This window comes from Centrocercus urophasianus, unplaced genomic scaffold (genome assembly GCF_019232065.1).
Source record: "Centrocercus urophasianus isolate 14NV4802_14NV808 unplaced genomic scaffold, USGS_Curo_1.0 seq_31, whole genome shotgun sequence".
Lineage (NCBI taxonomy): Eukaryota > Metazoa > Chordata > Aves > Galliformes > Phasianidae > Centrocercus > Centrocercus urophasianus.
This window is the reverse complement of record NW_024884878.1, coordinates 9,304,721-9,323,973: the sequence shown is the minus strand read 5'-3', so window position 1 is coordinate 9,323,973 and position 19,253 is coordinate 9,304,721. Positions and strand designations below refer to the sequence as shown.

At 38.2% G+C, this 19,253-nt stretch overlaps 1 protein-coding gene across 1 annotated transcript in view; it reads left to right on the top strand.

Moving 5' to 3' along the window:
- KCNN2 (potassium calcium-activated channel subfamily N member 2) overlaps positions 1–18,632 on the top strand; it is a 29,946-nt gene extending 11,314 nt beyond the window's left edge. Inside the window, exons 3-6 of the mRNA XM_042829536.1 lie at positions 9,361–9,471; positions 11,487–11,614; positions 16,449–16,518; positions 18,010–18,632. Coding sequence (XP_042685470.1) covers positions 9,361–9,471; positions 11,487–11,614; positions 16,449–16,518; positions 18,010–18,297 — 597 coding nt within the window. The 3' untranslated portion in view covers positions 18,298–18,632. The remainder of the gene's footprint in view (positions 1–9,360; positions 9,472–11,486; positions 11,615–16,448; positions 16,519–18,009) is intronic.
- The last annotated feature ends 621 nt before the right edge of the window (positions 18,633–19,253 follow it).

Below are 19,253 nucleotides of genomic sequence, written 5' to 3'. Positions count from 1 at the left end.
ACAGTTGGTTCTTCCTGCTATATTATTGCAATTCTGTGGAGTTTGTAGCACAATTGTTGGCAAGTAACTTTTTTTTTTTTAAATAATATTACATGTAAAAAATGTATGCCGGATTAAATAATATCAGTCCATTCTTATGACTGCAGATACAAGCAACTTTTGCAAGGACTGAGAAGTATTCTTTTCCCTTTGTGTTGAACTTTATGTGGTGAGCTTGTGCATTTACTATATGATTCAGAGATGAGGATGCAGAATCTTTTTGAAGGGCCAGCTGCCCATAGTTGAAAAGCAGACATGCTGAACTGGTAAGCCAAATTTATCCTGCCAGAAGAAAATTATGAGTGGCAAGGGTATGCAAAGTTGTTGGCTGTGGCTTGGATGAAGATTGCTTTAGGTGAAATAACTGTTCTTTCAGAGTCATGGCACGTTGTTGCCAAAATTGCAGCTTAAATGGTTCTGTTACTGAAAGGAACTCCAAATTATCCTATGAAAGAAACACTTTAAATATGAAGATTTTCTTAAATATAATAACGTTGATGTTTAATCTGGAACACTTTTAAGTAGCGTCTTTGAACCCCTTTTGTCTAGATGAAGAGCTCCCACTTGAGTAGTTAGAAAGTAGTCGATGTGTTTCTAGATTGTAGTGTCTAAATAAGAAGCTGCTCGATAGCAGAACTCTGTCACAGAACTTCTTATGGATAATGTACTAAAATTGACATTGTGGGATTTTTTATAAAAAGATAATTCTTTACATTGATTTTGTGATGAGTGGCAGAATTATGTAATTTTTTTATGAAATGCAGAAACGTGTTTTGATTTGCACACTTGTATACTGCTTGTGGGTGGGTTGAACTTGGGTTGATATCTGACTGAACTGATAGAAGAGAGTCCTCATTTTATAGCGGCAGAACAGGAGTAATAGTTTGTGTTTGCACTTAAAGGTTTGCTTAGAACATTTTGCACACTGATCTGGAATCTCTAAAATTTCTACCATTTGTATTGCTTAGTGGCAAAAGATAGCGGTGTTTTGATTAATTTTGTTGATGAAAAGCCTATGGGAGGAGTTAAACACTGGAACCCAGCTCAGTTTTTGTTTCCTTAAAAGTATAGAAAGACACATATGAGAAGCTCTTCATGCACATTGGTAGTGTTTTGGGTCTATGTTTCAGGTATATGGTATCATTCAATAATAAGTGATGTTAGGTTTCAAAAGAGACTGTTTCTGTTCCTCTTAAAATAAATAGAATGTAACTAGATAGTGTGTCAAGCAGAAACATAAAATGGAAAAGACAATTAAAGGTTTTTGCATTGTGCAGTGAAACTGTTAAAAGTTTCACAGATCAGAAACTCTTGAGCTTCTCTAAAAAGAACATCTGAATCCCTCCATTAGAAGTGTATTGTGCTTATATGGCAATGTTACGATGGTGGGAAGACTGAAGAGGCCAGCAGGTGTCTCACATCCAACCAGAGCCATCTCCAGCTGCCACAAAAGGGACCAGCAATACTGTTGCACTTCCAGAAAGCGTATTTAAGAAAGAGAAAAAACTGCTGCACAGGAGCAGATGAGAGTGAAATATGTGAAACAGCTCTGTAGACACCAAGGTCAGTGCAGAAGGAGGACAGGAGGTGCTTCAGGTGTGGAGCAGAAGTTCCCTGCGCCGTAGGAGAGGCCCGCTGTGGAGCAGGAGCTTTGAAGGTTTCCAATTCTGCCTCTTTCACTGCAGAGCAGGGAAGTTTGTGAAGTATGAGAGGAGCTCTATTTCCCACTCATATCTCATTAGGATTTTTGAAGTTCATAGGCAGACAGTTACTAATTAGAATGAAAAGCAGTTGTCCCGTGATATCTTCATTTTACGTAAATATGACTGGAGCTGATTGTTGTAGAATAGATTACCTGTACTTTGTTTTGAAAGTTTGTAAGTTGGTTTTGTTTCACTTGCAATAACTTTGGATTTCACACAAGACCATTAGTATACTTTTTTTTTTAACGTGTATTCTTAGGAGAGTTTGTATTTACCATACCTTTTGGGCAAGAACATCATAATTATCCTATCATTCTGCCTAATGGACTAGTGTTTCCCATCAGCTTTGTAGGCTGATGAGCCTGCTTGTTAAGTGCAATGGGATTTTGTCTCCTTGCTCAGTAAAAAGTTTTTTTTTTTTCATGTTAAGTATGCAGCATCATGATTGCCAAAAGGGATTTTGTGGCCACTATAGGTTTCCCAGGAACCCAGCCACCATAGTGCCTTCAGTTACCAGACTCGTCTGAGTTAGCAGCACTGCCATTTACAGGTTCCTTCTTAGAACTGAGATTGTCTTTCTTTTCTCCAGAAGCCTTTCCCTGTACTCAACTTGCTTTACTGAAGAAGACTTCACTTCAACCCCCATTGCCACTTCCCCTTACTGTGTAGGAACATTTAATCAATTTCAGTTATTTTTGTATGGCATGAAATTCTCATTACTTATTTATTGCATCATTGATGAAAACTTTACGGGCTAATGGGAAGTAAAGGAATCTGCTCATCTGCTGTTCATGGATGAAAGATTTATAATTCAACAGAATTGTAGCTGCAGTGCAAACTCCCCTGAAGACAATAGTAACCATGCAAATATTGAATATATGAAAACATAAATAATGCAAAACTATTTTTAGTCATATTTTTGGCTGAAACAGTATAGTTTTTGTCCTATTACTCATCTTCCTTTGGTTCAGGATTGCAAAGTTACACGTCTTTCCCAGTGAACGCTGACAAATGCAAAATACACTCATGCAACACCTCTTCCATAGCCTCTGTCTTGTGGATGGAGTCCTCCCTCAACTTTTGCATTGCTTGTTTTGGAGATTTTTTTTTTTTTTTTTTTAACTTCAAGCAAGATTTTTTTTTCCCTTCCCTTTGTGGTCCACTAATTCCACCTTCCAGAGAGCTGAGTGAAGAGAGTATCTGTTTAAATTCTTAAAAGCTTTTCATTTTATGCAGAGCAGCAGGAAGAATGTTGTGTCTTTTCTGGTGCAGAGCTAGATTTCCCACCAGAGCCATGTGTCTGCAAAGCAGACCTTCTCTCTCCCCCAGTGGATCCCAAGGGAAATGAGCAAGAAATGTGGCAGCTCTCTTCTTTCAGCTAAAGGCAAGTATAGCAGGACGCTTTCATGACAACTACAGCACTAAAGACTGCACTTCACTTCCAGTCCAGTAAACCAAGGCTGCCAGGAGACCTTCAGCTGAAACACTGATACCCCATGTTGCTTCCTTTTTCACCAGTAGAATCCTTCAGGCATATGTGTTATATATATGACTTCCAGGCTGCTGTAGAAATTTCTCAGTTCACTGTTGTCTTGTAAATGGATTATGGAACCTTACCGAAGAAAGAACCAACTGGAAATGCCAGATGCATTTACTTGGAGTATGGGGTTTCTCCGAATCACAGCCTTCTGAACTGCTGTTGTTTGCAGTGCAGTTCATCAGCCAGTGTTAACTCTCCTTCTCTTAGATTGTGAAAGAGATAACGAAAGTAACCACCAAACATAACCCTTTAGTTGAAGATTCTTCAAGAACCTCTCTGGTTTTCACTGCAACAGCACCCTTGAGGGCACTCATTGCAAGCAGTAGGTTTTATTACCTCTTAATCTGAACCCTGCCATTTTGGTGTCACTGTGTGTTGTGTCAGTTGAGTGGTAGGAAAGGCATGATCTCAGCCAAAACTTCATAACCTCACTATCATCAGATCTGATTTCTGTCATGGTAATCACTCTGGGCAACAATAGATTTTACCTCTAGCTGACATGACTGTGTCTGCTGTGGTTTGCCATAGTGTACAATTTCCTATCAGAACTTGATGCTAGCCAGCTCTGGACAAGCAATCCTGATAGGGATGGAAAGCTGAGGGTGAGCTTCTTCAATGAAGAGAATGATAGAGGGCAAAAGGCACATCATCTGCTATATGAAAGAATGCATTAATGCATAAGCTTAGCAGGATCTAGAGGAGAAGAAAGACAGTCAGGTCTGGCATTATGATGTGTTGTCTTTAATGATGTTGGTTAATACCCACCATATTCATTTATTGTCATTTATAGTACTGCAACCCTTCAATACTTTTAAACATGTTACCCTGTTGGTACTGTATAAAAAGACTACAAAGAAGATACTCCAAATTCCTGAGCAGTTCAGCATCTTAGTCATGTAAAATGAATGGGGAATGGTGGTATTGGTGGTATTAGGTGATCTTAGCATAGCAGGAATCCTCAGTATTGTTTTGTTTGGATTTGTAGTAATAGCCTAAAAAAGACTGGGATGCATGGTGGGGGAGGATGTAACTTGAAAGAAAACTACATATTAGATTTGGGCTTTTTGGGGAGAAGTTTTTCTTAGCCAAGGGACAATGCAAAGGATTTTGTCTGAAAAAGGGATTATCAGAACCACAATACATTGCTTCCATACTGATGAGTTGGAAGAGCCTAGAGGTGTGAAATACTGAAACTGAGGTTAAATATTCCATGTATGATGCCACTGAGAAGGGAATTTGCTTTATTCAAGCAGATGAAGCAGTGTTTAGAATAATTCAGATCTAAATACCAAGAGGAAAGTTTTAACTGTCTGAGCAGTTAGGAAATGCTGCAGTTTGAGGTCTAATGGCAAAGTGAAAGGCAGTGTCAAGTCACGGTTACTTTGTTCTGAATAGAATATTTAGGGTTTTTTTCAGCTGGTAAATTTAAAATATAACTTAAAATTCAATTAATTTCACCTTTCTTGTCTGTTTTTTGTAATAGCATAAGCTTTATGTCAAAAAGCCAGTGCTTGTTGACATACTCTATTTTTTTGGCTGAACTTAGTCCATGTTACCACTTTTTCAGTCATCAACTAGGCTTGTGAAACTAAGGAAATAAGCCTACAAGTATTTAACAAGTGCATAAATACATGTATGAGCCCATATATGTATAACCACACACACTTCTATTCATGCAAATTTATTTTGATTATATGCAGTAAAAATAGCTAAGGAGAGCTTTCCTGGATTATTGCTTACTTGTGTGAGCATCTAAACTTGAGTCGTCATTCTTTGTTCTGGATAGAATAGCATGCTTAGAATATTAGATACAAAGAGTGTGCTGAAGTTGTTCACAGATAAAGCAAAACGTTTTCATGCAGGACTGCGGCTATAAGGTTTGACAGTCAAAGGGTGTTCTGCCCAGTGCAATGGCTGTAAATCTTATGCTTCGAGATTTTACTGATCGTGAATGCAAGTTTTAAATTAAAAAGAGAGATCTGATGATCAAAAGGAGAGATATGATGCCACTATGCAGTCAGATCCAGGCCAACGTTTGTTTTCAGCCCACTTGAAAGACTGAGCATGGTGTTATCTCTTTGTTTTCAGACTTTGTGCTTTGTGAACACCAGCGGAGAATCTTTTATATCAATCAAGCATTCAGAAGATCTGTGTCTGTCAATGCTAGATCTTTACAGCAATAATATAGGCTTCACTCAGTTCATTAGCAGACTCTTTGTCATTTTAGAGAAGCCAATTTTCAGCTCATATCTTTTATGCTTCCCCTGGTTTGGTAGTTAAGTTTGTTCAGCTACCACATTTTTTGTGAACCTAATCAGATTCAACAAGGGCAAATGCAAGGTGTTGCACTTAAATTGAGCCAGTCCCATGTATGCACAGCAAATTGAGAGCAGACCTATGGAGAAGGGTTTTGGGGTGAATGAAAAGCTTGATTTGAGCCAACAGTGTGTGCTCACAGCATGGAAGACCGACAGCATCCTGAGCTGCAACTCATGGAGCCCATCCGGAATACTGAGTCCAATACAGGAAAGATGTAGAGCTGTTGGAGGGGGTCCAGAGGAGGGCCACAAGAGTGATCAAAGGTCAAAGGGCTGGAGCACCTCTCCTATGAAGAAAGACTAGGCAGCTGAGAGTGTTCAGCCTGGAGAGGAGAAGGCACTGGAGAGGCCTCATTGTGGCTTCCAGTACTTGAAGGGGATTATTAATAGGAGGGAGACTGTCTTTCTGCACAAACTGATATGCCAAGAGGGAATGGTTTTAAATTGAAAGGTGTTAGGAGGAGATTTTTCTCACAGGGTGGTTAGGTGCTGGATCAGGTTCCCCAGAGATGTTGTGGATGCATCATCCCTGAAGGTGAGGCTGGATGGAACCCTGGGCAGCCTCGTGTATTGCTTAGCAACCCTGCCCATGGCAGGGCGGTTGGAACTAAATGATCTTTAAGGTTCCTTGCAATCAAAGCCATTCTGTGATTTTTCTGGCAAGCAGAAAAATTCAGACAGATTAGTTTTTAAACTTTATGATTGCTGACTAGCTCTTTTTCATACAGCACGTGAAAGAAATGCTGGATGGTTAATTCTGTTTTATCTACTTGCATGTTTCTAGCAAATGGAGCAAGTTACCAACATGCTCAAACCTTCATCATGCAAAATTTTTCTGCAGTTTTGAGAAACTGTGAAAGCTAAAAAGCCAAAAGGGGTAATTGCATCTAACATGCTGCATGATTGCAAGAGTCTGTTTTGGTGGTAATGACAACAGGAATCTAGGATTTGTCTTTCCTTGGCACAAACAGCTGTTTTGTACTACTTTGCCAGACCAGACTGTTTTAACCACCTCAACCTATTTTAGCATTCTTGCTGTAAGCAGGCAGAAATCAGATTATGTCACTGGAGCAACATTTGGCCTGTTATTCTGAGTGGGCCAAAAGATTTCTGTTTCCCTTTTTTTTTTTTTTCTTCCTATTGTATGAAATTCTTATTCTTTTGCCCGCAGAGAAGCGTCTTGCATGATAGCAGCTCCCTCCTGCTATCCCTCATGGGAAGGAGACTGGAAAAGAGCTGTCTGTGGGGGGTGTAGGGCACACGGTAGAGAGCAGCTCCTGCCCAGACCTCGAGAAGCTGGGTGCATTCCTGAAGCCCTCAGTCCCCAGTGTTAGTTGTCTTTATACATTCCGTCATAGAATGGGATGTGGGAATGCAAATGAATGGCTGTAGCTGTCCCAGTTCTGCCTTTGTCTCATGAAGAGAGACTTCAAATGTATGACAGCTTTGCTCAACACAAAGGGCTGGCAAGCAGAGGGAGAGGGCACAGCAGAGTTTGAAAGCTTGGGTGGAGGACAGAAGAGAAGCTAGATGGGGAAGTGCAGCAAAATCACAAGGGATACATTGAAGAGAGTGTTAAAGAGTGCTGTACCTTTGCAAGGTAAGAACTGACTGCAGAGATCAGGTCTGTCTGAGAGAGCAGGTGATTTTCCTGGAATGATCTATCATTGGAATGGAAGCTTAATTGGAGACGTTGTGAAGAAGGGGCTCCAGTGAGTTTATTTTCCATTCTGTATGTGTTTAGTAGTGGAATTTGTATTCAGGAAGCTAGCTTCAGAGATCTAGTCTGCATCTTCTGGAAACAGCAAGGCAAATATTGGAGCAGAAAGAAACTGAGAAAACAAATTAACAAGAGAAATACAGAAAGTGGAAGGAAGTTCTGTGGCTGAAAATAGAGCAAGTTTGAATGTGCAACAAGAGACTGCTTTACACTAGAGAATAACTGATGCAAGTGTAACAACGCGTAGGTGGGACTGAACATGCAAGTTAAATGCAGCCTTATTTGTTTAATGTGATTTTTACACTTAAAAAAAAGAAAGGAGAACATGTAGAGATTTAAAACAAGCAACAAAAAAAAAACCTACAAACCCAGCTGATTTTAGTAATGATGTTCAAGTAGATGATACCTTGATTGTGTATAATACATGCTGTTTCTCATTGTGTGACAAATCGTTTTTACAATGTCCTTTCCAAGCACAAAGGACACCAACACCAAGTTAAAGAAATGGGTTTATCTTTACTTACACTTAAAGCAATAAAATAGTAAGTGAAATTAGACAGCAAGAACAAAACAAAGCAAGGTGAAATGAGACAGAAGCAATAGAACATGTCGAGGTAATGCACCTAATCATTACAGTGTAAGATTAATTGCAGTGATTAAGAAAGAAACATCACCAATTGCCCTTAATACATTACCATCATCCAGATCCACAGTCACTGGGGAACCCTGGTTACAGCAATGGTTTGGAGAGTCTTTCCCAGCAACTGGGATGTCCTATGTGATGTATCCATCCTTAGGTGAGTTCTCTAGTTTTTGCTGCAAGAGGATCCAGCTTTTATATTGTTGGATAAACAAGTTTCCACTGCTTCAAGGGCAGAAACATCTGGTATCGTTCTCCTTTTTGGATTCCACCTCAAGCCTGGCCAGTTCTCAAGGAGGAACCAAGGGAGTTTGTGTACTTTTTAAAGTTGTGCCTTTTTCAGGCATTAAATACCATGCTTCTAAACAAGGCAAGGTTAATATTCTCATAACATTTTATTTAAGCTACATCTCTTTCTGATGAGACATTTTATCTAAGCTATATTTCAGTAATGATCAGATAGTGCTTGGTTGTGAGGTTCATCTAGAGGTCAACTTTGGTGGAGATTATTGTTAAGGTTTTAATATTCTTCCCATTAACCCCTTTAACCACTCCAGTGCCCGCTCCCTTCCCCCTACCCCACCCCCCCCAAAAAAAAGACCCCACAAAAATTATAATGGTAACAAAGATACTTCGCTTGGACACTAGGAACAAAAGGAACAAAGGAACTTGGACGCTAGGAGCATGGATGTGTGCATATGCAATGTGTATGCATACACACAGGCAGCACCAATTAGGAACTTGGTATTTTCTCTACCCAGCTGTTACTAGATGTGTTGTTTACGTGTGCTGTTTCAAATGGTAATAAGCAAAGCAGAAGTATTGTAGGAAAAAGTTAGTGAAGTCTCCAGAGAGCAACTTAGAAGTATATTAAAATGAATAAATACTGCATTGATAATACATTTATTTTTGGCCCATATGACAAATTCTAGGAAGCTTTTTTGTGTGTGTGTGTGTGTGTGTGTGTCCTAGATGCTCATCTAATCCTATTTCATCTTTTGCAATTGCTGTAACTTTGAGACAGTTGTTAAGAGCAGGGTATATTTTGCATTTCTTTACTAACATTGTGGGTTTTGGAAGGTGTTTTGTTCACCAGCCTCCCTTTCTTATGCACTAGAAATGGGATGTCTTCAAATTTTTAACCACTGGAGGAAAATTACAAAGCAGGACTTTTCAATGATGCTGCTCACTAATTATTTGGATGCTTTGACAGTTTACCAGCCTGTAACTGCTGACTTTTTCTATTACTTTCAATAGAAATAGCTGTAGCATCTTCAGTGTATTTAACAGGCTTGAAATACCTGATGCTTGCTATATTTCTACAACTAAGGAGAAACTTCCACTAAAAACTCTGCAAAATGCAGTAGTAACATTTTGGGGGTTTGTTTTATTGTTTTCAGGGTGCTGGGTGCACTGCACTGGTGGTAGCTGTGGTGGCAAGGAAGTTAGAACTTACCAAAGCTGAAAAACATGTGCATAATTTCATGATGGACACCCAGCTAACTAAAAGAGTAAGTCACACTTTATATTCACAACTGAAAAGGAAATGTATGTTAACTTACTTTTGCATTTGTTTTAAGTGGTCTCCTGCTCCATTCTTCTACTGGACTTTTTCATAATTGTGATTTTGAAAGGAGGAAATTGAATGCTCTGAGCTTTTCTTGGAATTGAGGATAAATGCAGATTTTTGATGATTTGAGTATTCTTCTGTGGAGGGTCTTCCAGCTGTATGATAATTGGAGTAAACAACAGCAAAATATGGTGAAACTAGAGAGCTATATGTTAAAGAAATCCAAAGCATAGGAGAAGAATTTATAGCTAAAATAGGTAAAATGACTGATAAGTAAGAATTTCAAGCTATACAGGATATTCTTAAAAAAAAAATCCCAATTCATACCTTGTGAATGAGGGAGTCTTTGCAACTGCTTGGTGTGCTCAGCACAGCATTCATTCAGCTACATACAGTAATGAAGCACCCTGAAAGATGCTTTGTAGATAACAGAAATACTTCAAAAGCAATTATTTAACAAAACGAAACAAAAAAGACTTCAGAAGTTGTTAGAACTCGTTAAAGAAACACCAATTTCAATTTGTATGAGACATTCCTATTTTTTTAATTCACGAATAACATCTTAGAAAATGAAATAAGTCCATTATAGAAGAAAAACAGGTCACTGGTGAGGAAACACAAAAGGGAGTGGGAGCTACAGACAGCTTCAGTGCTTGCCCATGGTGAGGTAAGAAGTTGCTGTTTGGAAGATCTGATAGGAATATTTTTTCATTGAAACCGACAACTGAACTCTAAATGTCCTGTGGGAGAAAAGAAGGCTTTGCAGAGATTGGCCAGATTTTGAGCCTAGTGTTCACTTGTGCTGTTTAAAGCTTCTCCTGTATACCTTCATGTAAATCTAATTATCAGTCTCATAGTGTACCTGAGTGGTGCTTTGTAGCTTCAAACTCATGGCACTCAAAGCAAATGAAAAGCAAACAAGTCTGAGGTGCACGACAGATTACTGGCCAGCATTACACAGACAGTGCAGAGGTTTCCACGTCACCTGAAGTTAGCCATATCTTCTGGGAAAACTGCAAGGGCTAGGCAGAGGTTGTGCAGCAGTCCCTAAAATGTGACTTAGCTCCCACTGAAGTCAAGCCCAGGGTTCTGCAGTGCACATACAAGGTGGGAACCTCCTGCTGGATGGAGCTGCTGCTTTGCATTCCTACAGTGCCATTACCTATGCAGTGGCTTACTTTGATGCCGCAGCAACTGGCATAATGTACAGTTGGAAGGAGAAAATATAAAGATCAATAGCCTTTGCAACTAACCTACTAATTCTGTTAATAAATACTGCACTGAAATTCTCTGTTGGTTGTTTTCAGTCGTTCTTGAAGGTAACGGAGGAAGGAACTGAGGGTACTCTTTAACATTTTATGGAAAGTCTCTTTTAAAGAAAAAATAAATCAAAACCCTTAAGAAACAAAACATTGTCTACATTAATTAGGGAGTTTTGTTTTCATCTCCTCTAAGAATGGTAAGGAAAAAACACGACGGAAAAACGTAAACAACAAAAACACGCTCAAGCAGCTCTGGATGTTTAAAAGGCTGTAAAAACTGCGAAGAGAAAGAAGGTAATGACAATACAACAAGAACGAGAAGAACTTTATGACCTGATAAAATATTGTAGTGAATTACCATGCAGATAATTATCGGTATTTTCTTGCTGTAATTTGTATTGCCATAAATGCCGGGTCGTACAAGCTCTGTTAGAGAAGGACAGGTGATTCTCAGATGTAAAGATAGTTGGTAAGCATTATTGTAAGTAACAACACAGAAATTGCTCAGTAGTGCCCTTGGTCCAGCTTCTGTTCTCTGCTGTTTCTGCTGCAGCTCCTTCATGTACCCATTTCCCATGTTTTGGCAGGGACATAATGAAAAAGCAACAGGAAAACAAACAAACAAACAAAAACAACAAAAAACATGACATAATAATATTTTTTGTCAGGTTGGTGTTTTTCTTTTATTAAACAGGTGAAAAATGCAGCTGCCAATGTACTCAGGGAAACATGGTTAATTTATAAAAACACAAAGCTGGTTAAAAAGATAGACCATGCAAAAGTAAGGAAACATCAGCGCAAATTCTTGCAAGCTATTCATCAGTAAGTACTATTTTGTTTTGGTTTTCCTTTCCAGCTATTTTCTCTCCCTTTTCCCCTTCTTGTCTCTGTTTCCTTTAGTTTCTACTTCCTGCACTCTCTTTCTCACTTTTCAGAAAATATTGCTCTTGAGTTTTTTATTTGAGAATGACAAAAATAAGGTTTTACTGTATACCTGCTTTCAACAGAAGGTATGTTAACTGTGTATGCCCAACGCAAGTTAAATCAGAGTTGTTTGTAGTTTTCTTAGTTTCCCATGCTTCCTGAAATAGCTAAGACATATTTGTCTTTTGCCACTGTAACTGTCCTTTGCTGTTATGTGTTTGTTTACAGGTAGTAAGATACAAGCTACAACAGATAGAAGAAAAGAAAAAAAAATCATTTGTAGATTTGGTAATTTCAGATCAGAATGAAATAGTTGAAGAGAGGATATGAGTATTTATGTAGTACTTAATTAAGAGTGTGCATCAAGCTTCCTTTTCACATCTTAACAGCAGTTTGCTTCTGTTTCCTCAGTAGAGGAGGTCAGGTGTTGGTGTGCAAGGTATGAACCCAATACACAGAAAATTATCGTATTCCAACAGACATTGTATGACCCTTGAATACCTCTGCTGTAATTCCAATGAGTTCTTCCTCCCTAATGAACTCCCAAAGGTTTGCAGACAAGCATGAGAGCTGTGAGCAGTAATATAATAATGCCAGACTTTAAGTATTAACTGAAATTCATAGTATGTATTTGTCATTAAGCACATAAAGCTCAACAGACCTCTGTGATGATTCCATTACTCTTTGGATTATATGGGGGGTGAGGGGGAAGAGGCTTTTGTCCCCACGAACCACAAATTCATCGTAAGAAATGATCAGCACCCGTGCTACTATTTATCCATGCTGCTCGATGTCTGTATCCAGACTGAGGAAGCCATTTGTTGTTGGGCCTATGAAATGGGTTTTCTGAGATCCTTGGGGAAATGTGGATCAAGTATTTAAGGTTCATTTCAAACTGATATTTTGATAAGTTCTCCCTGTGAGTCTATGTGAGCCAGCCTGCAAGGAGAGTGCCCCTGTGATCCACTTCTGTGCAGTGAAAAAGGATTCCTGGCTCATCTTCCATGAGCAGAGAAAGAAAAGCAAGGTTTCCTTACTTCCTATTAGTAAATATAGGCTTACGGACAGGCTTCTCAGTTTCATAACAATGTTTTAAATGAATAGGTAGTTAAGCCTTGAAGGTATTATGCATTCAATAACCTTGATTACTACTTCATACTTAGCAAACTTGCAGGATTAAATGTTACTATGCCACAGATACACTTGAGGCAATAAAAGGACTGCAAAAGCTGAGACATTCTTCTCATAAGTAAAAAGTGTATTAGCCTAGTTGAGTTATCCTTTTCAGCTTGAAGGACTGGGAGGCAGGGAGAGGGCTGGCTGGGGTTTTAGGGTAGATGATGGCATGTCCTGTGTATCCTTTGCTGGATTTGAATGCCTTATTGCAAAGATTATTCCTTAACATTTTAACCTCACTATTTCTTGTGTGTATGCGTGCGTGCACTTGTATGCAAATAAGAATCTAAAAAGCACAGCAGGCTCGATCTGCAGCTCATTCAAACTCAGAAGAGCTTCACACTCTGTAAACTGCTGTCCTGCACCTGCCTTAAAAATTCATTAATTGGGTTGGGTGGAGAACATGGCAGCAGTAAGTTTCTTCCTTGCTGTGCCAGCCAAACTTCAAACAGGTGTGTTAATAATCCATGTAACTCTGCCCCTTAGCACTGTGTATCCCATTGCAAAATGTGTTATATTCAACCACAAAAATTTTTTTCAGTATGCTAAGGAATGCCTCATGGATGAAAACATTGCTCTAGCAGTTTGCTTCCCTCTAGCTGCAGCTGAGTAGCTGAATGTGATTTATTTTTTATCCCTGTACATCTCTGAGCTTTTTTCAAGGGTCCAAGAAATTCATGGTAGAATATGGCTCTCTTCTATCTTTATGGATTCTTATTTTTTTTTCCTGGTCAACTTCCTTCAGCTTTCCAATCATTTGGCTGAAGATAGAAATAAAACAAGTGAAGCTTCAGGGCCAGTTTCATACTTAAAACCAGAGCAGATTATGATAACAGTTTCAAACTCACAAGTTCAGTCCTAATATGGTAATCTCCATGGCTGGCCTGGATGATTTTGCTTTTCATGCAAACTAAATAAGGTGAAAGTCTTATTATCATAGTAAACAATAATATATTAGAAGCCACTTTTAAAATACTATGACTAAGCAAATGTACAGATGATAGTCAGTGGGAAGGTTTGAAGTTTCCTTCATCATAACTTCACCTGTGGCAATTGCTGGGAGCAGTGGCAATTCTCTAGTACTTCTCACCTGCTGAATTGAGCTCACTGTGCTCATCTGGTTGTTTTAGTATCTTTTACAGTTTTGTTTTTTTTTTTTTCTTTTGTTTTGTCTTTTTATTTCAACAAAATGAAAATAGAGCTCGGAAGTAAGTTTTATGAGCTATTCCTTTCTAAATTTGCAGAATTTACCACTGTCTGCATGCAAAAAAATAGAGTTTTATTTGTGAACTTCAATGGTCTGATTGCTGCCATGGAAACGCGATCCAGAATCATGATCTTTTGCTGTGATAAGTGAAGTTTATAAAGTCAACATGTTTCGTACTTAAAGAATTTAAGAACAACAATCTGACAGCTTTCTTTATATCTGGCTGATGCAGCTAAAAACTTGCCATTACCTAGGGATACACGTTCTGAGTTGACTGTGGTTAGGAATTATCATGTTGGTGTCAGCTAGCACCTTTTTCTATTTTTTTTCCCAATTTCTAAATGTGTTCAAAATTGTACAGTTGACATGCTCACTTAGCAAGTAGAGAAGGAAAGCAGAAAACATGCTCTGCAAATACTGAGAGCTACTGAAACAGCAGGATTGCCATTCTCTAGTCAAATCATTACATACTCACCTATTGCTAGTTATTCTCTTCTGAGACTGTAATGATACATGTCCATATTTCGGAGATGCCTCCGTATTTTGGTTTCAGATTAGCTCCAGTTCATAAGCCTCTGAAGGCACCATTCCTACAATCTGAATTAATGTTGTGCTCCAAAGGAAGCCTTCAGGGAAAGGCTTCTGGAATGTCAGTTTTTATGCAAGCAGTTGGAGTTACTTCACTTTCTTTCTCAGGGAGGTTAGCCTAGATGTTAAAGAAATACGTGCTACGTATCAAACTACAGATTTGAACAAAAAATTTCCAGTTTTAGAGTATTTTGAAGAAGACTTCTCTTGACATCTACTTCTGTGTTTAGGAGGTCATTTGTAGCCATTTCTCCTGTGGGAAAGTTAAGCATCACTAGAAGGGAGTCCAATTCTGCCTCTAGATTAAAATAAAATAACTTTAAGCCCTCACAGAAACATACAGCTGTTGAAGATGAAGAATGTTGTTTAGTTCCGGAAAGCTGGTGAAACAACTCTGATCCCACTGCAGACTTCAGCAGTTTTGTCCTTAATTTTAAAGGGGATCAGAATTTCCACGTTAGTGTTTAGGGCACTTAGAGGCCCACAGAAAGGAAGAAGAGTAACTCCTTTACAGCTCCAGAGGGTGTGCCACAGTGATACGGGACACTTTGGTGCCACTGCTATGAGCTGAGTTCTTGTTTGTACAAAAACAGGCTTACATGCCTGACTGAAATCATGTTTGCTTTATAAGACACACTTAACCTTGTAAGTTGCACAATAATTGGGAAATAGGCAGGGCAGCTAGCAAATCATATGCCACAAAATGCTGCCAAGTTATTTTCATTTGGTGAAAGCTATCAGATGGTTATCTTGGTTGCCCCATAACATCCTATAGACTGCATGGCACCTTATTGTGTCTTTTGTAAATCAGAGTATTATTTTTTAAAAAATGCTGTATCTTGCAGCATTCAGCAGAATGACTGAAAGTACACAAAATGCTGCAAAGCACTCATGTTTGCACAAGAAGTTGTTCGTTTGTGAAATTCACACCTATAAACCACTCCTTTAGGAGTTAATCTAAAAGAAATATTTACTTTGATTCAGGGAACCTATACAAACGCTTGTGTGTATATCTTTCAAATATTGTGCATAACTAATTAGTAGTAATGCAGATGGCTAGGTATTAAAGAGAAAAACATTCTTCTTCTTGCATACTTTCTCACTGCTCTAGTTTAAATAGTACCCTGTAAATGTATGTCTAGTGTGAGTTTAAAATGTAAGCATATTTAGATTCACAAGTTATGTAAGAAAATTAAGCGTATTGGCAAGTGTGCTGATTATTTAGCTGCTAGTCAGATGGGAGTTGTGTTTAAATGAATGTGAAACTCACTTATCACTGTATTTCCATCAGGTTCAAACACCTGCCAACCCAATCCATTTCCGACAGAACAGGGCTAATACCTGTATCTAGTCATGTAGGCATGGGAAGATTCTTGCTTACTGCAACACTGATGGAAAAAAAACCAAAACAGTTGTTCTATGTTTCTTCCTATATCTACTTGTCACGATACTGAGGCTTTGAGGAATGTTTTGGCTTTCTTTCATGTAGTCCGGATAAACTTTTACCTCCCTTTTTGAATTCAACTTTAATCATGGCAAACGGTTTTCTCAAGGACATCACATTTCCTTGCTCTTTCCTTTTTTTGTGGTGTTGAAGAAGCATGCTTCTCATCGTAGCAGGCACATGAACGGTTTTGACTTTACACAAAGTACTCAAGGCATTGTCCATGCAGTTACTTGTTCTTGTGAGTTTCTTGCATGCTTTTTAGAAATCCTTATGTGATCTCTCACACGCGTCTGACTTGAAATTCCACTTTTTAGATTAAGAAGTGTAAAAATGGAGCAAAGGAAACTGAATGACCAAGCCAACACTTTGGTGGACCTGGCAAAGGTTAGTAGGCAATTATTCTTGTTTTAGTATTCATCCTTTCAAAATGGAAGAGTTTGCAAATGCAGGTACTGTTGACAAGTGTGTGTGTATGTTGTGTTTTTTTTTTTAAGGAAATGAAGATATGGATTTGTTTTGGGTTTGGCTTATTAAATGAAACATCTTCTTTGTGCCTCTGACCAAAATTTAAATTCTTTTTTTTTTTTTTTTTTTTTTTTTTTTTTGGGCTATTTTAAAAAGAGGTGAAGAGGGTGACCCTGAGAGCTGATGTGACTGCAGTGGTTGTGGTAAATACTGAACTGCAGCTGGGCCTCAGCAATGCAATCCTGTGTATTGAAGAGGTTTCCTGTCCAATGAAAGTGACTTTACCTTGAGGAATCATAGCACACAGGCTCTCCCACCGAAATTAACAGTTTAGTGTTTATTTCTCCTTTATTTTAGAGAATCACCTGACAATTTGAGTTACTGAAAATACATTTCACTCTACTGCTTCCTGATAAGCAGCTGATAAGGACTTTCAGAGATTATTTAATGAAGAATGCTTCACTTTTGGGGATTGTGTTGGTATCTTGAAAGGAAGGGCAGAGAAATGAGTTGTCTGCACTCATCTGAAGTGTTTCATACTTCAGGCAGTCTGTCCTTCAGTTAATTTTTATTTGGATGGTTTGTGAACTTCAGCCAGTTTGTCTGTTGAATTATATGCACTTTTAGTTTTAAGTCTAAACCTCAATTTACAAGATGGTGAAATTCAGTATTTTTGACCACATACCTGCCTCGCTTGCACAAAAAAAAAACACAAAAGGAAATGGAAAATAACAGACAGTGATGACCTCTGTGACGTAAATTCTGTACACTGTGACATTTTAAAGTTCATCCTGTATAATTCCCGTAGCCACCTGCTGCTTTTGTAGAGGGAAGGTGAATAGGAGAACACAGAAGTGGAGGAGTACGCAATTCAGTTGTACTCCTTGCACTGCAATTCAAAGCCAGCCCACTCAAGTACTGTTCCTACAGGCAGTATAAGAAACTTTGGTCAATTTAAGCAGAAAACAAATGAACAAAATTTGTGTTCTGTTTAAAAGAACGAAAGCTTTTAAGAGGAAATACAGTAGAGTCAAGGGGTACATAGCTGCTTTGTCATGCTTAGTCTTATGGCTTACACTACTAACTTTGTTCACGTCTCGTTATGGTGCGTTTCTAAGCACCTGAGCTTCTGAATATAGGCCTGGTGTTTTATCTAATTCATTTACATTTTGACTTTCAAAGTGCTTCTCAACACACATTACATTTCTGTCAACAAATGTAGCAGCAAGTTTATACTGAACGCTAAATAATTTTATTCTGCAAGTGTAATTATTTCACAAGGCTACATCTTATTATATTTTTCTTTCATTGTGTGTGCATGTATGTCTGGTGTGCATAAGTAGATTTTACTGCGTGTTAGAGTATTTGCAAGATCTATCTGAACCTTTGTTTACATCCTTCTGCTTTCAGACTCAAAACATCATGTATGACATGATTTCTGACTTAAATGAAAGAAGTGAAGATTTTGAGAAGAGAATTGTTACTCTGGAAACTAAACTGGAAACCTTAATTGGTAGCATTCAAGCTCTCCCTGGACTGATTAGCCAGACGATCAGCCAGCAACACAGGGATTTCCTTGAGGCTCAGATGCAAAATTATGATAAGCATGTTACCTACAGTGCTGAGCGATCACGATCTTTGTCAAGAAGAAGGAGATCCTCCTCCACAGCACCACCAACTTCATCGGAGAGTAGCTAGAAGACAATAAGTTAACTGCAAAATAAAGACTTTTTGCCATCATATGGTCAATATTTTAGCTTTTATTGTAAAGCCCTATGGTTCTAACCAGTGTTATCTGGGTTCTGATGTCAGAGTCCTGGAAACCTGAACACAATGTTTTAGGCCAAAACGAGTTAAAACTCTTCTTTTTTCTTTTTTTTTTTCCCCCTCCTCCTCTCAGATGCACAATGAATGCACCTATTATTGCTATATTACATTGTTCCTCCTGCAATTTCACTGACTTTTTATTCATGCATTTCAAACAATCTTTACTTACTAGAATATATAATATAATAAAGAAGTTAATTTCTGCACATTGTTTCTTGATTATTTGAACTTTAACAGTTTTTTAAAAAAGCTCACAATCACAAAGTCTAGTTATAAACCTTTAAGAAACAAAATTGAGGCATAATCATTATCCCTCAGAAGTAATACTGATTCTCTAAACTTTGCTTGCAGTGGAGGGGGAAAAAAATCTGTGTTCATCTAACAGTGTGCTGAATAATGTATAGTCATTTTAAAAGATCAACAACAGCTTCAATTTCAATGGGGATTAATTAAAAATATAGTTTATCCTAGAAAATGAATTATGAAGTGTGGTGTCTTTTTTTAAATCCTTTTAGAGTTTTTGTACACACGACCATAGGTAATATATACATGCTCATATGTATATGAAATTAATTACGCACTACAAATGGCAAAGAATTTTTAAACCAAATATTTTTAAAGCTGCTGGTATGCAAAAAGCAGATGTAAGGTCCTGCGAATAAACACTCCTACTCTCATAGTTGTGCCAGGTAAGTATATCCAGAGAGGAGCATCACTTTTAAAGTGGAAATCTTCCATGAATGCTGTTTTTGTTTTGAAAATAACAGGTTGCTCCTGATTTACTCCTCTCTCTTTTTTTATGTTTCATTTTCCTGGAGTGAATTACG